A 23,464-nucleotide genomic window follows, 5' to 3' on the forward strand; every position below is an offset into this window, starting at 1 on the left:
GGGCCGTCCCTTCTGGATATCCAACTGGGTCCTGTTGATGACAGATGCCAGTCTAAGGGGTTGGGGCGCGGAGTTGGAGCAACACTTCCTTCAGGGTCGGTGGACCAAGGAGGAGTCTCTCCTCCCGATCAACATTCTGGAATTGCGGGCGGTCTTCAACTCCTTGTACCTGTCCCAGCTTTTATTTCAGAACCGTCCTGTTCAGGTACAGTCGGACAACGCCACCACTGTGGCCTACATAAATCATCAAGGCGGCAATCGAAGCTGCTTGGCAATGAAGGAAGTTTCTCGGATTCTTCAATGGGCGGAATGCCATCTACCGGCCATATCGGCGATATTCATTCCGGGAGTACTGAATTGGGAAGCGGACTTTCTCAGTCGTCAGGACGTGCATGCCGGCGAGTGGGGCCTCCATCCAGAAGTGTTTCAACTCCTAGTGGAAAGGTGGGGCCTTCCAGACGTAGATCTGATGGCGTCTCGACACAATCACAAGGTTCCGGTCTTCGGAGCCAGGACAAGGGACCCTCAAGCAGCATTCGTGGATGCGCTGGCGGTGCCGTGGAAGTTTCGCCTGCCGTACGTGTTCCCTCCGGTGTCACTCCTGCCCAGGGTAATTCGGAAGTTCAAGCAGGAAGGAGGAATCCTGCTTCTCATAGCTCCCGCGTGGCCCAGACGGCACTGGTTCTCAGACTTTCAGGGCCTCTCGTCAGAGCGTCCAATTCTACTCCCACAATGCCCAGACCTCCTCGTTCAGGGCCCCTGTGTCTATCAGGACCTGGCCCGGCTGTCTTTGACGGTGTGGCTCTTGAAGCTTCCGTCTTGAGGGCTAAAGGGTTTTCTGAGGTGGTCATTCAAACTATGTTGCGGGCCCGGAAACCGGCTTCTGCTCGGATTTACCATAGGGTCTGGCATTCTTACTTTGTTTGGTGCGCATCTAACAATTATGACGCTTCCAAGTTTAGTACAGCCAAGTTGTTGGCTTTTCTTCAGCAGGGCCTGGACTTAGGCCTGTATCTGGCCTCCCTCAAGGTTCAAATTTCTGCCTTGTCGGTGTGGTTTCAGAGAAAAATTGCGACCTTACCTGCTGTGCATACCTTTACTCAGGGTGTGTTGCGTATCCAACCTCTCTATGTCCCGCCTGTGGCTCCTTGGGATTTGTCGTGGTTTTGGAGGCGTTACAAGAGTCTCCGTTTGAACCTCTTGGTTCAGCTGATCTTAAGTGGCTTTCCCTTAAGGTGGTGTTTCTGCTGGCTATTGCCTCAGCTAGAAGAGTGTCGAATTTGGGTGCCTTGTCTTGTAGTTCCCCATATCTGATATTTCACCGTGACGAGCTGTTCTTCGGACTCGTTCCGGATATTTACCTAAGGTGGTTTCTTCGTTCCACCTTAATCAGAAGATTGTGGTTCCGGCACTTGTTTCTCCTGATCTGTCTCCCAGAGAGCGGTCTTTGGATGTGGTACGGGCTCTTCGTATCTATGTGAAGTGAACTGCTTCTATTAGGAAATCTGATTCTCTCTTTGTTCTGTTTGGATTTCACAAACGGGGCTGGCCTGCTCACAAGCAGACTTTGGCCAGATGGATTAGAATGGTGATTGCACATGCTTATGTGAAGGCTGGTCTGTCAGCTCCTGCTCACATTACGGCCCATTCTACTCGGTCCGTTAGACCTTCTTGGGCGGCCCGCCGTGGTGCGACCCTTGAACAATTGTGCAAGGTGGCTACGTGGTCCTCAGTGAACATGTTCATAAGGTTCTATGCCTTCGATACTGCCGCTTCCCAGGATGCTTTCTTTGGACGCCAGGTTCTTGTGCCCGCTACAGTGCGTCCCCTCCCATAAGGAACTGCTTTAGGACATCCCCAATGTCTATCCTTGTGGAGCCCAGTGTACCCCGCAGCAGAAAACGAGTTTTATGGTAAGAACTTACCCTTGTTAAAACTCTTTCTGCGAGGTACACTGGGCTCCACAAGGCGCCCACCCTGACGCACTTAGCTTCTTTGGGTTGGTATGGCATTTGCCGCTGACACTTCTCCTGTCGTGAGAGTGTGGTGTATGTGGCTACTAACTATTGTCGTCTCTTTTCCTGCTACTGCATTGGGCTGGTTAACTAAAAACTGAGCTCCTGTGCAGGGAGGCGGGGTTATAGAGGAGGCGGTGCTTTGCATCTTGGGAACAGTCAAAGCTTTTGAGCCTGTTGGTGCCTCGGATCAAGATCCTACTCTAGTCTACACCCCAATGTCTGTTCTTGTGGAGCCCAGTGTACCTCGCAGAAAGAGTTTTAACAAGGTAAGTTCTTACCATAGAACTCGTTATATCTGTTAACGTCTGGTCCTGTCGAGGCAAATGCGCATTTGCAGTGGTTGGACGTGAGTGCGGGCTGACAGGGGGGGATCAGAAGGATCCTTCGCCAAAGAATATTGCAATACATTATCCAATAGGCTACTATCTAAAGATGGCGTTTGTTCCCTTAGCCAAGATTTTCGGATCTTGGTAATTTTGCCTTTAACGCAGACTACATATACAGCTATAAGAACCCTATCTGAAAATGGCAGAAGAGCTAGCACAGCAGATAGCTCCAATATTATCACCCTCATTATAAATACATTACATAAAAGCAGTACATAAATACAATACATTAAATAAAAGCATTACATAAGTACAATACACTACACAAAAAAATGCAGCAAGGCTGAGAAAACTGACTTATTTGGAAGATTGACCACAAATTTAGGGCATAATTCAGATCTGATCACAGCAGCAAACTTGTTAGCTAACGGGCAAAAGGGGGGGGGGGGTACGGCGGGGGCTGGGGGGGTGTTCACACTGAAATCTAAATTGCAGTGTAAAAATAAAGCAGGCAGTATTTACCCTGCACAGAAACAATATAACCCACCCAAATCGGGTATGGGTCGTTGGGTCGCCCCAACTTAGGTCTACAGTCATTAGGTCAACCACTGAGGGTCGACGTGGGCAATAGGTCGACATGTGAATTAGGTCGACATGTACTACATCGACAGGTGAAAAGGTCGATATGAGGTTTTGGACTGTTTTTGGTGTCGTTTTCTTCGTAAGGTCATGAGGAACCCCAATTAGTGCACAATGTCCCGTCGCATGGCGAGCGAACAAGGTGCCTCGCTCCGCTACCGCTTCACTTGGCACAGGTTACCGTTCCCGATCGTAGTCCACGTGGATCATTAAGTATGAAAAAAATCCAAAAATGTTTTAAAAAATGTGAAGAAACCCATGTCGACCTTTTGACCTGTCGACCTAGTACATGTCGACGTATTGACCATGTCGTCCTAATGCATGTCGACCTTCAGTGGCCGACCTAATGACTAATGATCTAAGCTGTGTCGACCTAACGACCGTATCTCCCCAAATCTAACTCTTTCTGCACGTTATATCTGCCCCCCCTGCAGTGAACATGGGCCCTCATTCCGAGTTGTTCGCTCGCAAGGCGAATGTAGCAGAGTTACACACGCTAAGCCGCCGCCTACTGGGAGTGAATCTTAGCTTCTTAAAATTGCGACCGACGTACGCGCAATATTGCGATTACAAACGAGTTAGCAGTTTCAGAGTAGCTCCAGACTTACTCTGCCTGTGCGATCATTTCAGTGCTTGTCGTTCCTGGTTGACGTCACAAACACACCCAGCGTTCGCCCAGGCACTCCCACCGTTTCCCCGGCCACTCCTGCGTTTTTTCCGGAAACGGTAGCGTTTTCAGCCACACGCCCCTGAAACGCCGTGTATCCGCCCAGTAACACCCATTTCCTGTCAATCACATTACGATCGCCGGAGCGAAGAAAAAGCCGTGAGTAAAAATACTTTCTTCATAGTAAAGTTACTTGGCGCAGTCGCAGTGCGAACATTGCGCATGCGTACTAAGCGGATTTTCACTGCGATGCGATGAAAAATACCGAGCGAACAACTCGGAATGAGGGCCATGGTTTTGCTCATTTTGCTCATTTGCTAACAAATTTGCTGCTGCCGGAAGGGGGACATTTACTAAGCAGTGATAAGAGCGGAGAAGTGAGCCAGTGGAGAAGTTGCCCCATCAACCAATCAGCAGCTCTGTATCATTTTATAGTATGCAAATTACAGATGTTTCTTCAGTGCTGATTGGTTGCCATGGGCAACTTCTCCACTGGCTCACTTTTCCGCTCTTATCACTGCTTAGTAAATGTCCCCCTAGTAAATACTTTGGAGATACTGTGGAATTGGCTTGTGTTGGAAGATGGTGAGGCATTGCTGTACCAGTGCACTTACTGACAGTTCATTTACGTTACTGCAATTTGCTGTTCACAGATGTTTCTTATGGCTGGAAAGAAGAGGAAGAAAAGTAAGGCCTCCAATTACCTCTTGTCAGTGGACCCCACAGACCTCTCGCGAGGCGGAGAAAGCTACATTGGGAAAGTCAGGTGACTAACTGCGTGTGGCCGTGTGTGTACTACCTATTGTTAGATATGTGCAGCGGGCACTTTTCGTGTTTTGGTTTTGGTTCTAATTACCGGCTCGTGTTTTGGTTTTGGTTTGGTTTTGCCAAAACCACCCTTTCGTGTTTTGGTTTTGGTTTTGGATGAGGTATTATTAACCTCAATATTATTAATTTCCACTCATTTTCAGTCTATTCTGAACACCTCACACCTCACAATATTGTTTTTAGACCAAAAAGTTGCACCAAGGTGGCTGTATGAATCAGCTAAGCGACACAAGTGTGCAGCACAAACACCTGGCCCATCTAGAAAGGGCACTGCAGTGTCAGACAGGATGGCAGATTTTACAAAATAGGCCCCAAACAGCACATGATGCAAAGAAGAAAAAGAGGTGCACCGAGGTTGCTGTATGACTAAGCTAAGCGGCACAAACAATTGGCCCATCTAGGAGTGGCAGTGCAGTGTCAGACACGATGGCACTTAAAAAAAAAAAAAAAATAGTACTAAAACAGCACATCATGGGGGTCATTCCGAGTTGTTCGCTCATTGCCGATTTTCGCTATGCTGCGATTTGTTGCTAAATGCGCATGCGCATGGTACTCAGGGCGCATGTGCTTAGTTATTTAACTAAAAACGTAGCAGTTTTGCTGTTGTTCGTGCAGCGCTTTTCAGTCGCACTGCTGATCGGTGAATGATTGACAGGAAAGGGGCGTTTTTGGGTGGTAACTGAGCGTTTTCCAGGAGTGTGCTAAAAAACGCAGGCATGTCAGGTAAAAACGCGGGAATGTCTGGAGAAACGGGGGAGTGGCTGGCTGAACGCAGGGCGTGTTTGTGACATCAAACCAGGAACTAAACTGACCGAGCTGATCGCAATCTAGGAGTAGGTCTGGAGCTACTCAGAAACTGCAAGAAAATATTTAGTAGCAATTCTGATAATCTTTCGTTCGCTATTCTGCTAAGCTAAGATACACTCCCAGAGGGCGGCGGCCTAGCGTTTGCAAGGCTGCTAAAAGCAGCTAGCGAGCGAACAACTCGGAATGAGGGCCCATGCCAAGAAGTAAAAGAGGGCAATGAGGTAGCTGTATTACTAAGCTAAGCGACAAAAGTGTGCGGCACAAACACCTGGCCCATCTAGGGTTGGCACAGCAGTCCCACTGCTTTAATGGCGGATACCGGACGCACATCTAGCACCAGCATAGTTGTTATGGCCTCAGTAATCCGCTTTGCAACAGGGTGTATATATATATATATATATATATATATATATAGCAGGATCACTGGACTTATACGGCGGGATCACTGGACTTATACGGCAGGATCACTGGACTTATACGGCAGGATCACTGGACTTATACGATCACTGGACTTATACGGCAGGATCACTGGACTTATACGGCAGGATCACTGGACATATACGACAGTATCACTGGACATATATACGGCAGTATCACTGGACTGGATTTATACGGCAGGATCACTGAAATTATATGGCAGGATCACTGGATTTATACGGCAGGGTCACTGGATTTATACGGCAGGGTCACTGGATTTATACGGCAGGGTCACTGAAATTATACGTCAGTACCACTGGACATATACGGCAGTATCAATGGACATATTCGTCAGTATCACTGGACTGAATTTATACGCCAGTACCACTGGAATTATGCGCAGGATCACTGGAATTATACGGCAGGATCACTGGAATTATACGTCAGGATCACTGGAATTATACGTCAGGATCACTGGACATATACGGCAGTATCAATGGACTGGATTTATATGCCAGTACCACTGGAATTATACAGCAGGATCACTGGAATTATACGTCAGGATCACTGGAATTATACGGCAGTACCACTGGACATACAGATAGAGCTATCTTTATCGTGGCCTTTAATAGGATTAATTGAGCCAGGGCTGTCAGATTTAATCCCCTGCTGTAATTACTTAATCCCCTGCTGTATCGTTCTCTCTTATTGTATTGCATCCGAGAACAGTAGATGAAAGGCTTATGCTAATAACCATGGTGCACCTAGGCGCAGCAGAGAAGTCAGGATAATTGTGGCTACATCTGTATACAGCAGTATCACTGGACATATACGGCAGTATCACTGGACATATACGGCAGTATCACTGGACATATACGGCAGTATCACTGGACATATACGGCAGTACCACTGGACATATACGGCAGTACCACTGGACATATACGGCAGTACCACTGGACATATACGGCAGTACCACTGGACATATACGGCAGTACCACTGGACATATACAGCAGCACAGGGATACCACCACTTGACTTATGCAGGACAACACAGCACCACTGCAATGTACTGGATTTATACAACAGCACTGGACATATGGCAGCAGAGGACACCACCACTGTGACTGGACTGATGCAGCACAATACACCACCACTGATGCAGCACAACACAGCACCACTGGAATGGTCTTATACAGCAGCACTGGACATATAGCAGCAGAGGACACAACCACTGTGACTGGACTGATGCAGCACAAGACACTAACACTGAACTGATGGAGGACACTGAGGACGGAGACACGTCCTCTCTCTACACTCTCCAATGCCGGAGTGAAAATGGCGGGGTCGCACGGCTCCTTATATGGAATCCAAACCCCGCGAGAATCCGACAGCGGGATGATGACGTTTTGCCTCGTTCTGGTTTCCTAGTCAGGCGGAAAAACCCGAACCTGACTCGGACCTGGGCTCGGGTAGTTAAGTTGGGGGGGGTGTTTCGGTTCTCTGAGAACCGAACCCGCTCAGCTCTACCTATTATGACTCTGTGATGTGCTTTGGTGTCCGGAACCTCTGACAACCACCAGAAACCCAGTCTTACTGCGGGGGGACAATGGTGCACTTTGCTGTGTTCACTGCATAATCACTCCCGTAATACATTTGTGATGTTTTCATTCATAAAGTTCAGTAATAACTAAGAGTGTGCAAGTGGTGCTGTTGCCCAGGGTGCAACACCGTTGCTGCCCCATGGCAGGAATGACACCCTGCAGCCACTATTATGGCCAGGGGAATCCTTTGATTCTTCCGGACACACAGCCTATACAGCCGCCCTGCGCGTCCTGAGGATTGATGCAATATCAGGGGGCGGGGCCGGCACAGAGCACAGTGCCGCCTTATTCTAGAACTGAAAAAGGTATTTGACTTTCTAATGTGATTGCAGGTCGAACATGCTCGGAACCAGGTTCACAGTGTTTGACAACGGAGTGAGCCCCGAGTCAAAGCCCTTCGTGCAGGAGAGGGAGACGATCAGACAAGAGCTGGCATCTATATCTTATGTAAGTTTCCTTTCTCTGGAACACTGTGGTACATTAGTGGAAATACCAGTTCTTAAATAACATGTAGCAGTATTAATGGTAAATCAAAAGAAGTCTATGCAATCATTTAAAGTTGACTCACAACATAACCTCAATATTTAATTCTAATGCCATCACTACAATAGCCCACCCTCATACTGCAGAGCGCTTGCTGCATTACTGGTGTGGGAGATGCATTACACTGCACTTTACATAAGCGTAGACACACGTATTTCCACATGTATCGTTTGCATCAAGAAAGGGTTGGGGCAATTGAACAGTGATGATTGACAGGAAGTGACCATTTAGAGGAGCTAATGGGGGGTTTATGGGGAGTAGATATAAAGAGATGGAAATAGGTCAAAGTCGCAACTTAGACAATGCATGGGGATAGGTTATCACGATTCAACAAGAGAGAGTACAATACCTGACCCGATGATTCTTCCGGGAATAATCCTCAATGGTTCACTTTCACAATGGGGTGGGTGCATGTAACCAGTGCAAAGTTCGATTTAAATTCTCAAACAAAAGATGGAGCAGCCAGTGCTCTAAATGGAAGTGGAAGGTGAGTTGAAGAATCCACAACCCAATAGACCAAACGGGAAGATCAACTTCTTAATATAGATGACAACCAAGGTTGCGTACTATGCTCACTTTGGAGACGGTTGGTTTAAACGTAGAGATGTGCAGCGGGCATTTTTCGGGTTTTGTGTTTTGGTTTTGGATTCGGTTCCGCGTCGTGTTTTGGATTCGGACGCGTTTTGGCAATACCTTCCATAAGAATTTTTGTCGGATTCGGGTGCGTTTTGGATTCGGGTTTTTAAAAAAAAAAACCTCAAAAACAGCTTAAATCATAGAATTTGGGGGTAATTTTGATCCTATAGTATTATTAACCTCAATAACCAGAATTTTCACTAATTTCCAGTCTATTCTGAATACCTCACACCTTACAATATTGTTTTTAGGCCAAAAGGTTGCACCGAGGTCACTGGATGACTAAGCTAAGCGACCCAAGTGGTCAGCACAAACACCTGGCCCATCTAGGAGTGGCACTGCAGTGTCAGACAGGAGGGCAGATATCAAAAAAAGGCCCCTAACAGCACATGATGCAAAGACGAAAAAAAGGTGCACCGAGGTTGCTGTAGGCCTAAACTAAGCGACACAACCACCTGGCCCATCTAGTAGTCTCACGCAGTGGCTGAATGTCAAGAGTGGGCCGCAATTGTTCGGTCCACTGACAGCATCTCCAGCACGCTCCAGTCACTTTAAAAAAAATCTGCAATTGGTGGACTTATACGGCAGTACCCCAGGACTAATACAGCAGTACCGCTGGACTCATACCGCAGTGTCACACAGGATGGCACTTTTCAAAAACTAGGCCCTCATGCAAAGATGTCGAAGAGGTGCAATGAGGTAGCTGTATGACTAAGCCAAGCGACACAATTCCAACTGGAATTATATGTCCAAATCACTGGAATTATTTGGCAAGATCACTGTAATTAATAATTATAAATCACTGCTATTAATTGGTAAAATCACTGTAATGCTACGTCCAAATCACTGTAATTATTTGGCAAGAGCACTGTAATTAATAATTATAAATCCCTGATATCAATTGGTAAAATCACTGTAATGCTACGTCCAAATCACTGGAATTATTTGGCAAGATCACTGGAATTAATAATTATAAATCACTGATATTAATTGTTAAAATCACTGTAATGCTACTCCAAATTACTGGAATTAATTGGCAAAATCCCGCTATCGCCTGCCTAGTGAAGTGGAATCTAGATGGGATTTGGTACCGGGGACACAATAACTTCATCAATTGTCTAAATCCCACTACACTAATGGCGGAAAACGGGCGCACGTCTAACAGCGCACTGATTATACTAATCATTGATTATACTGAGCACTGATTTTACTGAGCACTGATTATACTGATCACTGATTATACTGAGCACTGATTATACTGAGCACTGATGATACTACGGAGAACTGACACTGAGCAGGACGATGCAGCACAAGACACTGTACTAGTATTAGTGAGCAGCACAAAAGCCCTCTGGAATTGTCACCCCCCAGATACCACTGTGACTGGAATGATGATGACCTATGCACAGTGACAGGACACTACCACAGCACCCTACAGCAGCAAGATGCAGCACAAGACACTGGACTATTAGTAATGTACTGTAGTATACTGGTCACCACAATGCAGCACAAGACAATGAGCAGTGATACTGAGTACTGATGAGGATACTAGAACTGACACTGGGCAGCGAGAACAGCACTGGACTATTGTACTGTAGTATACTGAGCACCACACAATGCAGCACAAGACAATGAGTAGTGATACTGAGCACTGATGAGGATACTAGATTGAGACTGGGCAGCGAGAACAGCACTGGACTATTGTACTGTAGTATACTGGTCACAACAATGCAGCACAAGACAATAAGTAGTGATACTGAGCACTGATGAGGATACTAGAACTGACACTGGGCAGCGAGATGCAGCACTGGACTATTGTACTGTAGTATACTGGTCACCACAATGCAGCACAAGACAATGAGTAGTGATACTGAGCACTGATGAGGATACTAGAGCTGACACTGGGCAGCAAAATGCAGCACTGGACTATTGTACTGTAGTATACTGGTCACCACAATGCAGCACAAGACAATGAGTAGTGATACTGAGCACTGATGAGGATACTAGAACTGACACTGGGCAGCGAGATGCAGCACTGGACTATTGTACTGTAGCATACTGGTCACCACAATGCAGCACAAGACAATGAGTAGTGATACTGAGCACTGATGAGGATACTAGAACTGACACTGGGCAGCGAAATGCAGCACTGGACTATTGTACTGTAGTATACTGGTCACAACAATGCAGCACAGATACTTAGCACTGATATTGAGCTTATATTGAGCTTTCCACTCAGAGAACGTAGCCACGTCCTCTCACTCTCTCGACAATGCACGAGTGAAAATGGCAGCGACGTGCGGCTCTTTATATGGAATCCGAATCTCGCAAGAATCCGCGACAGCGGGATAATGACGTTTTGCCTCGTTCGGGTTTCCCGAGTCAGGCGGGAAGAACCGTGGCTGCATCGGACCCGTGTAAACCATGTGGAGTTCGGGGGGGGAGGGGTTGTTCGGTTCTCGGAGAACCGAACCCGCTCATCTCTAGTTTAAATCTCAATAAGGTATCTATCGCAGATATTCTGAAATCATTCGCCCGGAATGTAGAGTATTCTGTAGTTTGCGGATTCCTTCAGACAGACTCTTTTTCAAATGATCTCTGTAACAAGTCGGTGCAGAACAGCAGCACCCTGGAACCAGGTCCCTTTATTGCTGATGAATGATCTTCCCATGCATCCACAACCAAATCATTCTGCTGTGAGAACCCTCAAGCAACAGTTCTTTAATTCTTGAACATAAAAAGTCTGCAAAGAAAGTCCTGCACACTGGGCGGACCTAGGGGCAGACTTAGGGGGTCAAACTACCCCTAGCAACATTATTGACAACCGCTCACCTTCCACCTAATCGTGCACTCATATGCCTCAAAGCCACCAAAGCAGCCCCAACCTCACCCCACTACCAGCTCCCAGACCACAATTTGCCGCCCATTGTCCCACTCCCATCAGTTACAAAATAAAAAAATAATGAAAAAAGTCGTAATGACAGAAGAGGAACCACCCAACCTCATCAGCCTGGTGTGCCGCCCCTCAGCAAGTGCCGCCCCTAGGCAAGTGCCTCATTTGCCCCGGTGGGAAATCCACCACTGGGTGGACCCCATATACATGTATAATGCATATATACAGGCAGAGTGCCTGCTGCTGCTATTGATGCTCTCACATCAGATACTTTGAGGGTATACCATAGGCCAACCCTTAACCTTGCTGTTCCTAATTTTAGCATATAGGCTGCGAATGTGTACGCAATTGTGAATGAGGATGCGGTGGATTCCGTGGGCGTCACTTTTCATTTCAAGGCGGCAGTTTCACTTGCTAACATCTGCAGTTCCTTACCCTAGAAAATCGCAATTGCATCTGCGTACTAGGGCCTACTAAGTGTGCGCTTAGGGGTGGAGCATGCCACAATATGCGCAACTTTGCTTACCGACGAACATACATATATAGCCAGATTTATTACCTTATGCCAATACAAGTATCTGTACAGCTTCATACATACTATATGGTTGTACCACCCACTCACTAATGAAACAGATGTCTTGTGCACAGCTGCATAGTAGCCGCACAGATAATGCCCAGAAGCGCCCATTTCACGGACAACAACAACTGTGCGTGCAAGTAGTCGTCTCCAAGGAGTGCGTGCACGGTGCGGCACATGCACAGCTTGCTACAAAACATGCTAGATAGATACGCCCGCTTTTGAACTTGCGCGTGAATCAGAATGAGCTAATGGCGTAACTACAGGGTGGCTAATGTCCAGGGGCCCAGAAAGTGAAGGGGGCCCACCCCAAAATCAGTCTCTATTGCTGTACACTAAATACAGTATGTGATTTGGCAATTAATTTCTGTGTACACGCCACGGTACTACTAAGTTACTATTCCGTTCAACTAGAGTTGTGACTTCTAATAAAATGATACGATGGCGATGCAGCCAAACCTTTATAACCGTATTGGCTTTGCTTTGCAGGCTAGAAGGTGAGGCGTTGCGGTAAGATAGTGTCAAAGCTTTGTAAGTGTATTGGCTCCGCCCATTGGTGTTTCTATAATGTGTGCAATGTGTGTGGTGCGCAAGGGCCCCTGGGTCCAGGGGGGCCCACACCGCACACACTGCACCCATTTAAATACTTACCTTACTGGAGTTCAGCGGCGGGCGCAGCGATCACAGCGGAAATCGCCGCCATGCATGCGTGGTAGCCAAATTGGTCTCCAGATCATGGCGGGCGCCATGTTTCTGGAGACCAGCGCATGCGCAGTAGACTCTGGCACAATGCCGGAGTCTACAGCGCTGTGCACACGGGTCCCCTCCTCTGTAGAAACGCCCCTGGCTCCGCCTCAGCTTACCCAACTGCTAGGCGTTATTGTTGATGCTCACGGATAACTTGCCAGTTTCAGCAATACCATCTTCTCGTGTTATGATAATGTCACCTAAACAATATGCAAGAGGTAGTGAGAAAGGAAAAAAGAAAACGAGAGGAGAAAGAAAATCTCGCTAAACTCCCGAAAATCACTGATTTTTTTCTCCCACCTTGAGGGCCTTCAAGCCTCTAGTTAGGCCACTGGAATTAGTTTCATTGTTTTGAAAAGATTTACTTCATTATGAAATTGTGTTACAGATTTTACATAAGCAGTAATTGGCAATATTATATAGCAGTGAGATCATTTGCAATGAACACACAAAATTGAGCTTCAGTTTATCACGTAGGTACTTTTATATGAAGATGATAGTAAAGTAATTGCTTATATATGGCAATATCACCTCATTTACTAGGACTATTGTCAGTCGTGTTAAATCACCGTACGATGCCCTTTACTCTGTGCCTGGTAAAGATTGCAGTTTAATATCAAAGGTTAAATTAAGAACTGTGAAAACACTTTAAAATGTGCTGAATACACATGAAGCTGGTAAAATATTACACATGAAGAACAGTTCCATCCATGCATGTTTTTTTGCTTTACCTTCCAACAGAAAACCAATGTGTTAGGGCTCAGAGGTCCTCGAAAAATGAAAGTCATTATTCCTGGGATGAACCAGGAGCGGGAGAGAGTGTGTATTCAGCCCCTCGATGTGAGTCTGACCTGTCACTGGAACAGCCATTATATACTGTATACTCTATACACTAGTATTCTTGACCTACTGTATACTGGGTCACTAGTTATTTTGCCTGTTTTTCCTCCCTGTCTCTTCTCAGTGTCCCCCTCAACCCCCACCCCTTCCTCATTTTCTTGTCTATCAACTCTGTCCCCTCCCATTTCTCTGTATCTCATTTCAGTACACCTTACCCCAGCTCTCATTTCTGCTGCCCTCCCCCCTCTCCCCCTATATTGCCCTATCTCATATCTGTTCTCCTCCACTCCACTCTTGTCTTTCAGCTCTATCCCCTTACCACCCCTTCTCACTGTCGCTCATTTCTCTCCCCTTCACCAACCACCCTGTCTCCATGTCTCTCACCTCTGTCCCCCTCATCCCACCTTCTCCCTGTCTTTCATCTCTGTCCCTCTAACCTCCCCACTATATGTTATCTCTATACCCCTCATCCTCCATTTCCTAGTTTCTTATCTTTGTCTCCCTCACCAACTCTGTTTCCCTCATCTCATCTTTGCTATACCACCTGTCAGTCTCTCTCATCTTTGTCCCCAATTGCCCCTGAAACATGGGGGAAGGTGCAGGGGAAGGAGCGTTGGCAGAATAGGAGTGTTCCCTCCTATAAACACCTGCAGCCCACCTCCACAGTGGACCCCCACCCCCTCCCACAGCCTCAGGTCCTCACAGGCAAGAATAGTCTCCTAACAGTGCTAGGGAGGGGAAAGTAGAGGAGACAGAAGAGAGGTTGTGTCTGGAAGTCAGGCAGCCACTGAGAACTGTGAGGGGAGGGAGGGGGCGTGGTCTCCCTGCATTTAGACACATGCTCTAGAGAGATTACCTATAAATATATATATATATATATATATGCTGTATGTATGTATATATATATATATATATATATACACATATATATATATATATATATATATATATATATATACATACATACATATATATATATATATATATATATATATACATACATATATATATACATATATATATCCCTACAGCAGCAGCCGGCACTCACATATAGCCACAACTTGCTCAGGCAAGCTATTAGCTTTTTTTATATACACTGTACATGTGGTATGTACAATAAAAGCATCTAGTGACTTGCTACACAATGGCCGCGATTGCTTTTTATATCCACATGGAAAATGCACGAAGGGAACACTATGTAAGTGAATATAAAGATTGAGAGGAACAGAGGGGTTCACACTGAATATTCCAGGCATTTCCAGGTAACCCTTTGATTGATAGTAGTGACTGAAGGGATGACCCCACTGGTTCCTTAAAAGACCCATATTGATGAGCACTAATCTTCTTGCAGTACATATAATACTTTCTTCCTCACCATAAACAACTAATTACTACTCTAAAGAGCTCGGTTTCTCACCCTTTGTTATAATAGATAGATAGATAGATAGATAGATAGATAGATAGATAGATAGATAGATAGATAGATAGATAGATAGATAGATAGATACTGTAGATAGAAAGCGTGAAAAGTTACTAGCCGCTTGTTCTAGAATTTGTGAAAGTACATTTCTTTGTAATTTCGATTCCTGGTAATATATTGTCACAGGTGTGTCTTATTAATATGTTCTCTTTGCTCTGCAAAGGAACGCGAGACCCTCCTGTCACGGTACCAGAATGGAAATATGGAGGATATAATTTATCTGCAGAACAAGGTACCATCGTGGAATGAGGAGACCCAGTCCCACGTCCTCAACTTCCACGGACGAGTCACTTTGGCCTCTGTAAAGAATTTCCAGATCATTAATGCTGGTGACCGTGAGTATCTCCTCATACGCTCATCTAAGGAATTTGCTCTTCAGATACATAGACCATTGCCATCTCTCATAAAATCTTCAGGGGATGCAGCCACTAATGGGCCCTGAGGTGAGAGGGACCCACTTTAATCTTCTGAGCATGCTTGAGGACAATGCATGAACAGTGAAGCCCTCATGTGGAGTATACTGGATGCAGGGACAAGTTTTGAGTCTTAAGAGTTGTCATTCTGGAGTGGAAAATAAGGCATTTTTATGCACATCTGGACGATTTTAAGAGTACTACAGACAGTGGTCCTGATGTGGAGTAGAACCTGTTTGCTGAGCACAGTTTGTTTTCGCAGTCCGCATGCTCCAGAGCCACACGCAAGTACGGGTAATGCAAAGTCCTGCGCGTTTCTGGTGTAACTGGGCTTTAATGGGTGTCCTCATGTAGGCAGTGTACAGTGAAGATATGTCAATGTAACTCCCGGCTAAGCAGAGTTCACTATTAGTGTAAATTTGCTTGTTTCCAGGCGTATATATTTTGCACCAAAGGTAACGCTGATATATGTACACCCTGATGAAGATGACTACTACCAAACCAAGCGTTCAAAAATATTGCTTATTACTCTGCATACGGATGAATATGCACATTTTAGTTTTTGTGTGTATGCAATCTTTGACCACACATGCCGGATTTCCGTACAGGTTAGCACCAGCCCCACCAGTAACTGGCACTGAACCCAATGACAATGTACCTATAACTTAAAATATGTTTCATATGCTGTATATTTATTTGTAAACTTTTCATTGGCCCAACATGTGCCTTATAAATGGGAAGTTTAGTATTCATGAGTAATGTTAGTAATTCATGAGTAATTGCATCAGGGGTGACGGCATATGTCTCTTCTCATGCAGCGGAGAACATCCTTCTGCAGTTTGGCCGTGTTGCGGATGATGTGTTCACCATGGACTGCAAATACCCGCTGAGCCCGATCCAAGCTTTTGGAATCTGCCTGTCGAGTTTTGATGGCAAACTGGCCTGCGAGTAGATGTAACGAGACACAGACCTGTGACTGAGGGAATCACCGTGACTGCCAGGTCGTTCATTACGCAGACACACTGGAAAAGTATTTATTACGGCACTAATTAATACCTCTGCGAGGAATAGAGACTTTCATTTTGTAAATAAATTTATTGATCATACCCGTGTATTGCTGTACCCATTACTTGTACAGTGAGTGTATTTGTGTGTGTGTGTATATATTTGTATTTGAGTATATTTGTTGTATGTGAGTATATTTGTTAGTATATATGTGTGTGAGTATATTTGTGTTTGAGTATATTTGTGTGTGAGTATATTTGTGTGTGAGTATATATATGTTTGAGTATATTTGTGTGTGAGTATATTTGTATTTGAGTATATTTGTGTGTGAGTGTATTTGTATGTGAGTTTATTTTATGTCTGAGTATATTTGTGTGTGAGTATATTTGTATTTTGCAGGGCTACGATCATGACAATAGACATGCGGGGGGACGCCCAGCACAGGGCTATCCCACCCGCCCCGCATGTCAGTGCCGCCCCCGCAGAAATACAAAAGCATCGCACAGAGGCGATGCTTTTGCACTTTCGGAGTAGCTCCCGGCCAGCGCAGCTTAGCGTGCTAGCCGGGAGCTACTCGTCGCTCCCCGGCCCACAGCAGCTGCGTGTAACGTCACACAGCCGCTGCGGCCCACCCCCTGCACGGTTCGGCCACGCTTGCGTTGGCTGGACCGCACACACGAAACGGCAGCCAAATGCTGCCATTCCGCCCCACTTGCCCAGCGACCGCCTCTGCCTTTCAATCAGGCAGAGGCGATCGTAGCACAGTGACGGCACTCGGCCGTCGGGCATGCACCGGCGCATGCGCAGTTCTGACCCGATCGCGCCGCTGCGATAAACTGCAGCGTGCGATCAGGTCAGAATGACCCCCAAAGTGCTAAGATGTGCAAATTCTGGTATAAGTGTTCGAGCGTGAGCTGGACTGTGGAAAACCTGAAACGCCCACTTTACCTATTTGAGCACTATGCAGATCCGTCAGCTGGTCCGTACAAGCCCCCACCACCCAAACATCGGCCAACATCCACTCCTCAAATATGTCCTGGGTTGTGCAATGTGTAACTTTCGCAAAACATGGCATGCACAGTAGAAAAACATTGGGCATCTGCTAAACAATCGGTATTACGTACAACTCTGTGTCAGGCCCAGGAACAGTTTCGGACTGGGGCATGAAGGCCCCCCCGGGGGAATGCAATGGTATTGGCCCCTGCTTAGGGATGTGGCCAGTCTCCAGAGGAGGTGTGGCTTGCCAACACAGAGAGTGTATGTTCTAGGCACCTTTCTAAATATATTCCATCCATGCATAATTAATGCACTGTAGAAAATGCTTTGTCCTATGCAGTATAATGTAACATAATTTATGTATAATGTGTAATTCAAGTGCACAGTATGGAACCTGATCCCTAGAGGAGGGGGTGGGCCCTCTGGCAGTGGGGCCCACCGGCGGTTTTTCTTGTCCCCCAGTAGGCCAGTTTGACCCTCTCCAGGATTCTAATGATTTAACATCGGAACCATCTTTGTGTTTGCTATTGCTATTGACGGCATAGGCGGATCCAGGGGGAGCACTTGGGCCCATGCCTCCCCTGTCGTTTCTGACTTCTTCTTTTTTTCAAAAGGAGAACAGCAGCAGCACTACTGCTATTTCCGTCACTCAGATTTGATAAAAGAGCTGGCAGGCACTAGGACCCGCCGCACCTCTAATAGCAAGTCTGTGTGGCAACCAATGGGGAGGCTGGAGCTGCAGCTCCAGCCTCCCCATGCTCACACCGCAACCTACCTCCCCCACTGCCAGCCGTCCAGAGTCCAGCCCAGGCGCGGGGTTCAAATGCCAGCATCGAGTAAGACTGTTACTTATGACGGCGCAGAAGGCTTCATTAGCCCTCACTGCACCACACAGTTTCCAGCGCTTCCTCCTCCACTTCCTTTACCACCATGCTAGGTGCAGTCACACTCAGCCTCAGCTTTGAGAAGGCGGCCCGTGTGACTGTGACAGGGCTGTCCTGCAGATGTCTTATGCTGCTTGTTGGAGATCCAGCTGGCTGCTTCTGCTAATCAAAGATGGGCAGTTCGTGTGCTGCAGTCTGAGTCTCAGTGCAGTGCCAAAAACAAGGTATGCTGCACCTGCCACCACCAACTTAAAACTTTAATAATTATATTGTGCTGGGGTGCCTTCCAGGCTCCCATAACTAATGGAACAGGTGACCAACATTTCAAGGCCCAATCAGCTTTTTCATCAGGGTGAAACATTGGCAATAAACCAGGATGCGCTCCTACAACCAATTATTACCTAATGGTGTATTATGTGAGGCCACGCCCCCTGTGATACCACACCCCTTATCTGGGAGCACAAGTGCCTTAGGTGCATGTACATATAACTATTACCGTTACCCTACCATGGTACCCCCCCTTTCATTTTCTTCTGGATCCGCCCCTGATTGACGGCGAGGTTTGATGATCTTCTTCTGATGACCTAATCCTTCCCTCTGACCTGGGACTTGCCTATGTGCTGCATTCTGATATGCTTTACTGCTCCCAAGTCCACCAATCAGAACCAGCAAAGGGGTATGGCCAGGCAGCACACTTTCTTCCTGCAGATCAGCTCTCCACTGAGGGGTATTATGTGATATGGAAAAGTGTATATTGCATTTATCAAGTACACTCTATAAAATGATAGGTAGAAGCTGGTTGGTTGTCTGCAATGGACAACGTCTGTAGTTGTCCACTTCTCCACTCTTTAGAAGGCTTGTTCATTAATCGCATCACCATCGGGCATCAACACTATCGATGGTCTCTCAGCAGAAAAATCACTGTTCTGTTTCTGCTCTTTAAACATCGAAACCATCAACATCTGCATTTTGATTCCCATCCCTACTGCGCTTATATATATATATATATATATATATATATATATATATACCGTATATACTCGAGTATAAGTCGACCCAAATATAAGCCGAGGCACCTAATTCTACCACAAAAACCTGGGTAAACGTATTGACTCGAGTATAAGCCTAGGGTGGGAAATGCAGCTCTAGCCGTACACAGCCCTCATAGTGCCAGATATGCCCTCATGCTGCCAGATATGCCCTCATACTGCCAGATATGCCCCACAGTGCCAGATATGCCCCACAGTGCCAGATATGCCCTCATGCTGCCAGATATGCCACCACAGTGCCAGATATGCCCCACAGTGCCAGATATGCCCTCATGCTGCCATATATGCCACCACAGTGCCAGATATGCCCCACAGTGCCAGATATGCCCTCATGCTGCCAGATATGCCACCACAGTGCCAGATGTGCCAGATATGCCCTCATGCTGCCAGATATGCCACCACAGTGCCAGATATGCCACCACAGTGCCAGATATGCCCTCATACTGCCAGATATGCCCCCACAGTGCCAGATATGCCCTCATACTGCCAGATATGCCCCACAGTGCCTGATGTGCCAGATATGCCCTCATGCTGCCAAATATGCCCCACAGTGCCAGATGTGCCAGATATGCCCTCATGCTGCCAGATATGCCCTCATGCTGCCAGATATGCCCCTCATACTGCCACATATGCCCCTCATGCTGCCACATATGCCCCTCATGCTGCCAAATATGCCCCACAGTGCCAGATGTGCCAGATATGCCCTCATGCTGCCAAATATGCCCCACAGTGCCAGATGTGCCAGATATGCCCTCATGCTGCCAGATATGCCCTCATGCTGCCAGATATGCCCCTCATGCTGCCACATATGCCCCTCATGCTGCCACATATGCCCCTCATGCTGCCAAATATGCCCCACAGTGCCAGATGTGCCAGATATGCCCTCATGCTGCCAAATATGCCCCACAGTGCCAGATGTGCCAGATATGCCCTCATGCTGCCAGATATGCCCCTCATGCTGCCAGATATGCCCCTCATGCTGCCACATATGCCCCCTCCCCAAGTGCCAAATATGCTCCCCCAGTGCTGTTACTTACCCCTCCATCGATCCCGCGCTGTCTTCTGAAGGAGGGACACGGAGGGCACAGCGTGCGCCTCTCCTGTGTCCCTCCTGCATCTCCGGCGGCCGCGGCGGGTCTATTAAAGGAAGTGCCGGTTCGTGATCAGAGGTCACGAACGGGTACTTCCTTTAATAGACCTGCCGCTGCTGCCGGAAATGCAGGAGGGACACAGGAGAGGCGCGCGCGGTGCGCTCCGTGTCCCTCCTTCACACTGCTCTGCCTGTCTCACTGCACTGACTCGAGTATAAGCCGAGGTGGCTTTTTCAGCACAAAAAAAAGTGCTGAAAAAGTCGGCTTATACTCGAGTATATACGGTATATACATATGTATATATATTGGTTTGTTACCACCAGTGTCAGACTGGAGCATGAGGGGCCCACCACGGGAATGCAGTGGAAGGGGCTCATGTGTAGGGGTGTGGCCAGTCTTCACAGACGTTTTGCTAACCATTAGACAATGCACGGTATGGGTCCCTTGATAAATATATATATTAAATAGTACTAGTGCATGCATGATAATGTACCAGATTAATAACAGCAATGCACTGCAGAGAATGCACCATAGTCCTATGCAGTATAAGGTAACATATGTATAATGTATAATTCAAGTGCACAGTCTGGAGACCGGTCCCTAGAGGAGGGGGTGGGCCCTCAGGCAGTGGAACCAACTGGGGCTTTCCACTGGATCCCTGTGGGCCAGTCCAACCCATTACCCTGGTTACCGCCCTTATGAAAGTAATGAAATGTCATTTTCAAACTTGAAATATTTTAGCAAGAGAGTATACAAACAGAGTACAACATTATAGTAAGTTCCCCATGAAGATACGCTCATTTAAGGGCACCCAGTGGCAAACGCAGGATTTCTAGAAGGGGGTTTCCAAATGTGTGGGGGTCTGGGGGAGTAGTATTAGAACCTAGGGGGTCATTCCGAGTTGTTCGCTCGCAAGCGGATTTTAGCAGATTTGCTCATGCTAAGCCGCCGCCTATTGGGAGTGAATCTTAGCATCTTAAAATTGCGAACGATGTATTCGCAATATTGCGATTACACACCTCGTAGCAGTTTCTGAGTAGCTCCAGACTTACTCGGCATCTGCGATCATTTCAGTGCTTGTCGTTCCTGGTTTGACGTCACAAACACACCCAGCGTTCACCCAGACACTCCCCCGTTTCTCCGGCCACTCCTGCGTTTTTTCCGGAAACGGTAGCGTTTTTTCCCACACGCCCATAAAACGGCCTGTTTCCGCCCAGTAACACCCATTTCCTGTCAATCACATTACGATCGCCAGAACGATGAAAAAGCCGTGAGTAAAATTCCTAACTGCATAGCAAATTTATTTGGCGCAGTCGTAGTGCGGACATTGCGCATTAAGCGGAAAATCGCTGCGATGCGAAGATTTTTACCGAGCGAACAACTCAGAATGACCCCCCTAGTAATGACCCAGGACATTAATGTAAACATTGGTCTTTTTATACACGGGATACTGTATGGAATACAGTATTAATATCTAACACTATAGATGGTCTATAGTGTAGGCTGTATAAAATGTTTATATTTAAATAATATAAATAAGATAAGTGGTCACGAAAAAGGTTCAACATCCCATAATAAAGAAATTCACAAAATGACAGAACCATTACTGGTCTTTCTAAACACACATTCTCCCACCTCATGGTAAAGCTCCTGTCTTTTCTACCTGGTAGCTACTTTCTGGTCCAGAGCACTGATTGAGGACTCAGAACCAGAGGCGTCACTAGGGTTGGTGTCACCCGGTGTTGTAACTCATGGTGTCACACACACCTCCCACCCCCATATGGACCTACTCTCGTATCAGTCCATACAGAAACTCTGAGAGCAGGGGCCAGTGCTAGGGTGTTCAGTGCGCCCTGCAAATGACAAATTTGCGCCCTCCCTCCATACGCAATAAAAGGACAGTGCATGCCGAAGGCACACGCAGCAAAAAGGGGTGTGGTCTAACAAGGTAGGGGCGTGACCACCAACAGTACCCCCAATTCAAATTACGCCACACAGTAGCACAATCTTATTCACATTACACTGCACGTAGTGTCCATGATTCATATTGCACCACATGTTACAACACACAGTAGTGCCCCTTATACACATAAGACCCACAGTCAGGGCTGGCAACAGAAATCTTGGGGCCCCATACACTGATATCCCCCCCTTCCTTCCTCCCAGGGGCAAATGCTGGATTTGTAAGGGGGGATTCCAGATATGTACTACATATACACATATAGATAGATAGATAGATAGATAGATAGATAGATAGATAGATAGATAGATAGATAGATAGATAGATAGATATGTATATAAATTGATTGCACCAAATACAGAATGGCGGTACTCATAGGGGTAAATTTACTAAGATTCGTATTTTCCCGTTTCAGGTCAAAGTTCAATCACGAATGACATCGAAAGTGTAAAACTGCAACTTTTTGAATTGATTACGACTAATTTACTAAGCTGTCGTATTCGGGTTTTTCTTTTGTTCCGATGTCGATGTCATTCGTGGTTTTTTTTCTATTTTTACGGCAGTGATTAGCAAAACACTGCCGACTTTTTTTACAATCAATCTCGGCCGGATCTGTGTGATCCGTGCTGGGGTTTTTTTTTTTTTTAATTAAACACTGTAAAATAATAAAAAAAAATGCGTGGGGTCCCCCCTCCTAAGCATAACCAGCCTCGGGCTCTTTGAGCCGATCCTGGTTGCAAAAATATGGGGGGAAAAATGACAGGGGTTCCCCCATATTTAAGCAACCAGCATCGGGCTCTGCGCCTGGTCCTGGTCCCAAAAATACGGGGGACAAAAAGAGTAGGGGTCCCCCGTATTTTTAAAACCAGCACCGGGCTCCACTAGCTGGACAGATAATGCCACAGCCGGGGGTCACTTTTATATAGTGCCCTGCGGCCGTGGCATCAAAAATCCAACTAGTCACCCCTGGCCGGGGTACCCTGGGGGAGTGGGGACCCCTTCAATCAAGGGGTCCCCCCCCCCCAGCCACCCAAGGGCCAGGGGTGA

At 46.7% G+C, this 23,464-nt stretch overlaps 1 protein-coding gene across 1 annotated transcript in view; it reads left to right on the forward strand.

Annotated features, from left to right (window-relative positions):
* Positions 1–16,502, forward strand: part of LOC134965188 (tubby protein homolog) — a 39,154-nt gene extending 22,652 nt beyond the window's left edge. The window contains exons 9-13 of the mRNA XM_063941701.1: positions 4,304–4,416; positions 7,636–7,750; positions 13,441–13,539; positions 15,183–15,354; positions 16,251–16,502. Coding sequence (XP_063797771.1) covers positions 4,304–4,416; positions 7,636–7,750; positions 13,441–13,539; positions 15,183–15,354; positions 16,251–16,384 — 633 coding nt within the window. The 3' untranslated portion in view covers positions 16,385–16,502. The remainder of the gene's footprint in view (positions 1–4,303; positions 4,417–7,635; positions 7,751–13,440; positions 13,540–15,182; positions 15,355–16,250) is intronic.
* Positions 16,503–23,464: the final 6,962 nt, after the last annotated feature.

The sequence above is a fragment of the Pseudophryne corroboree genome, chromosome 10 (assembly GCF_028390025.1).
Source record: "Pseudophryne corroboree isolate aPseCor3 chromosome 10, aPseCor3.hap2, whole genome shotgun sequence".
NCBI lineage: Eukaryota > Metazoa > Chordata > Amphibia > Anura > Myobatrachidae > Pseudophryne > Pseudophryne corroboree.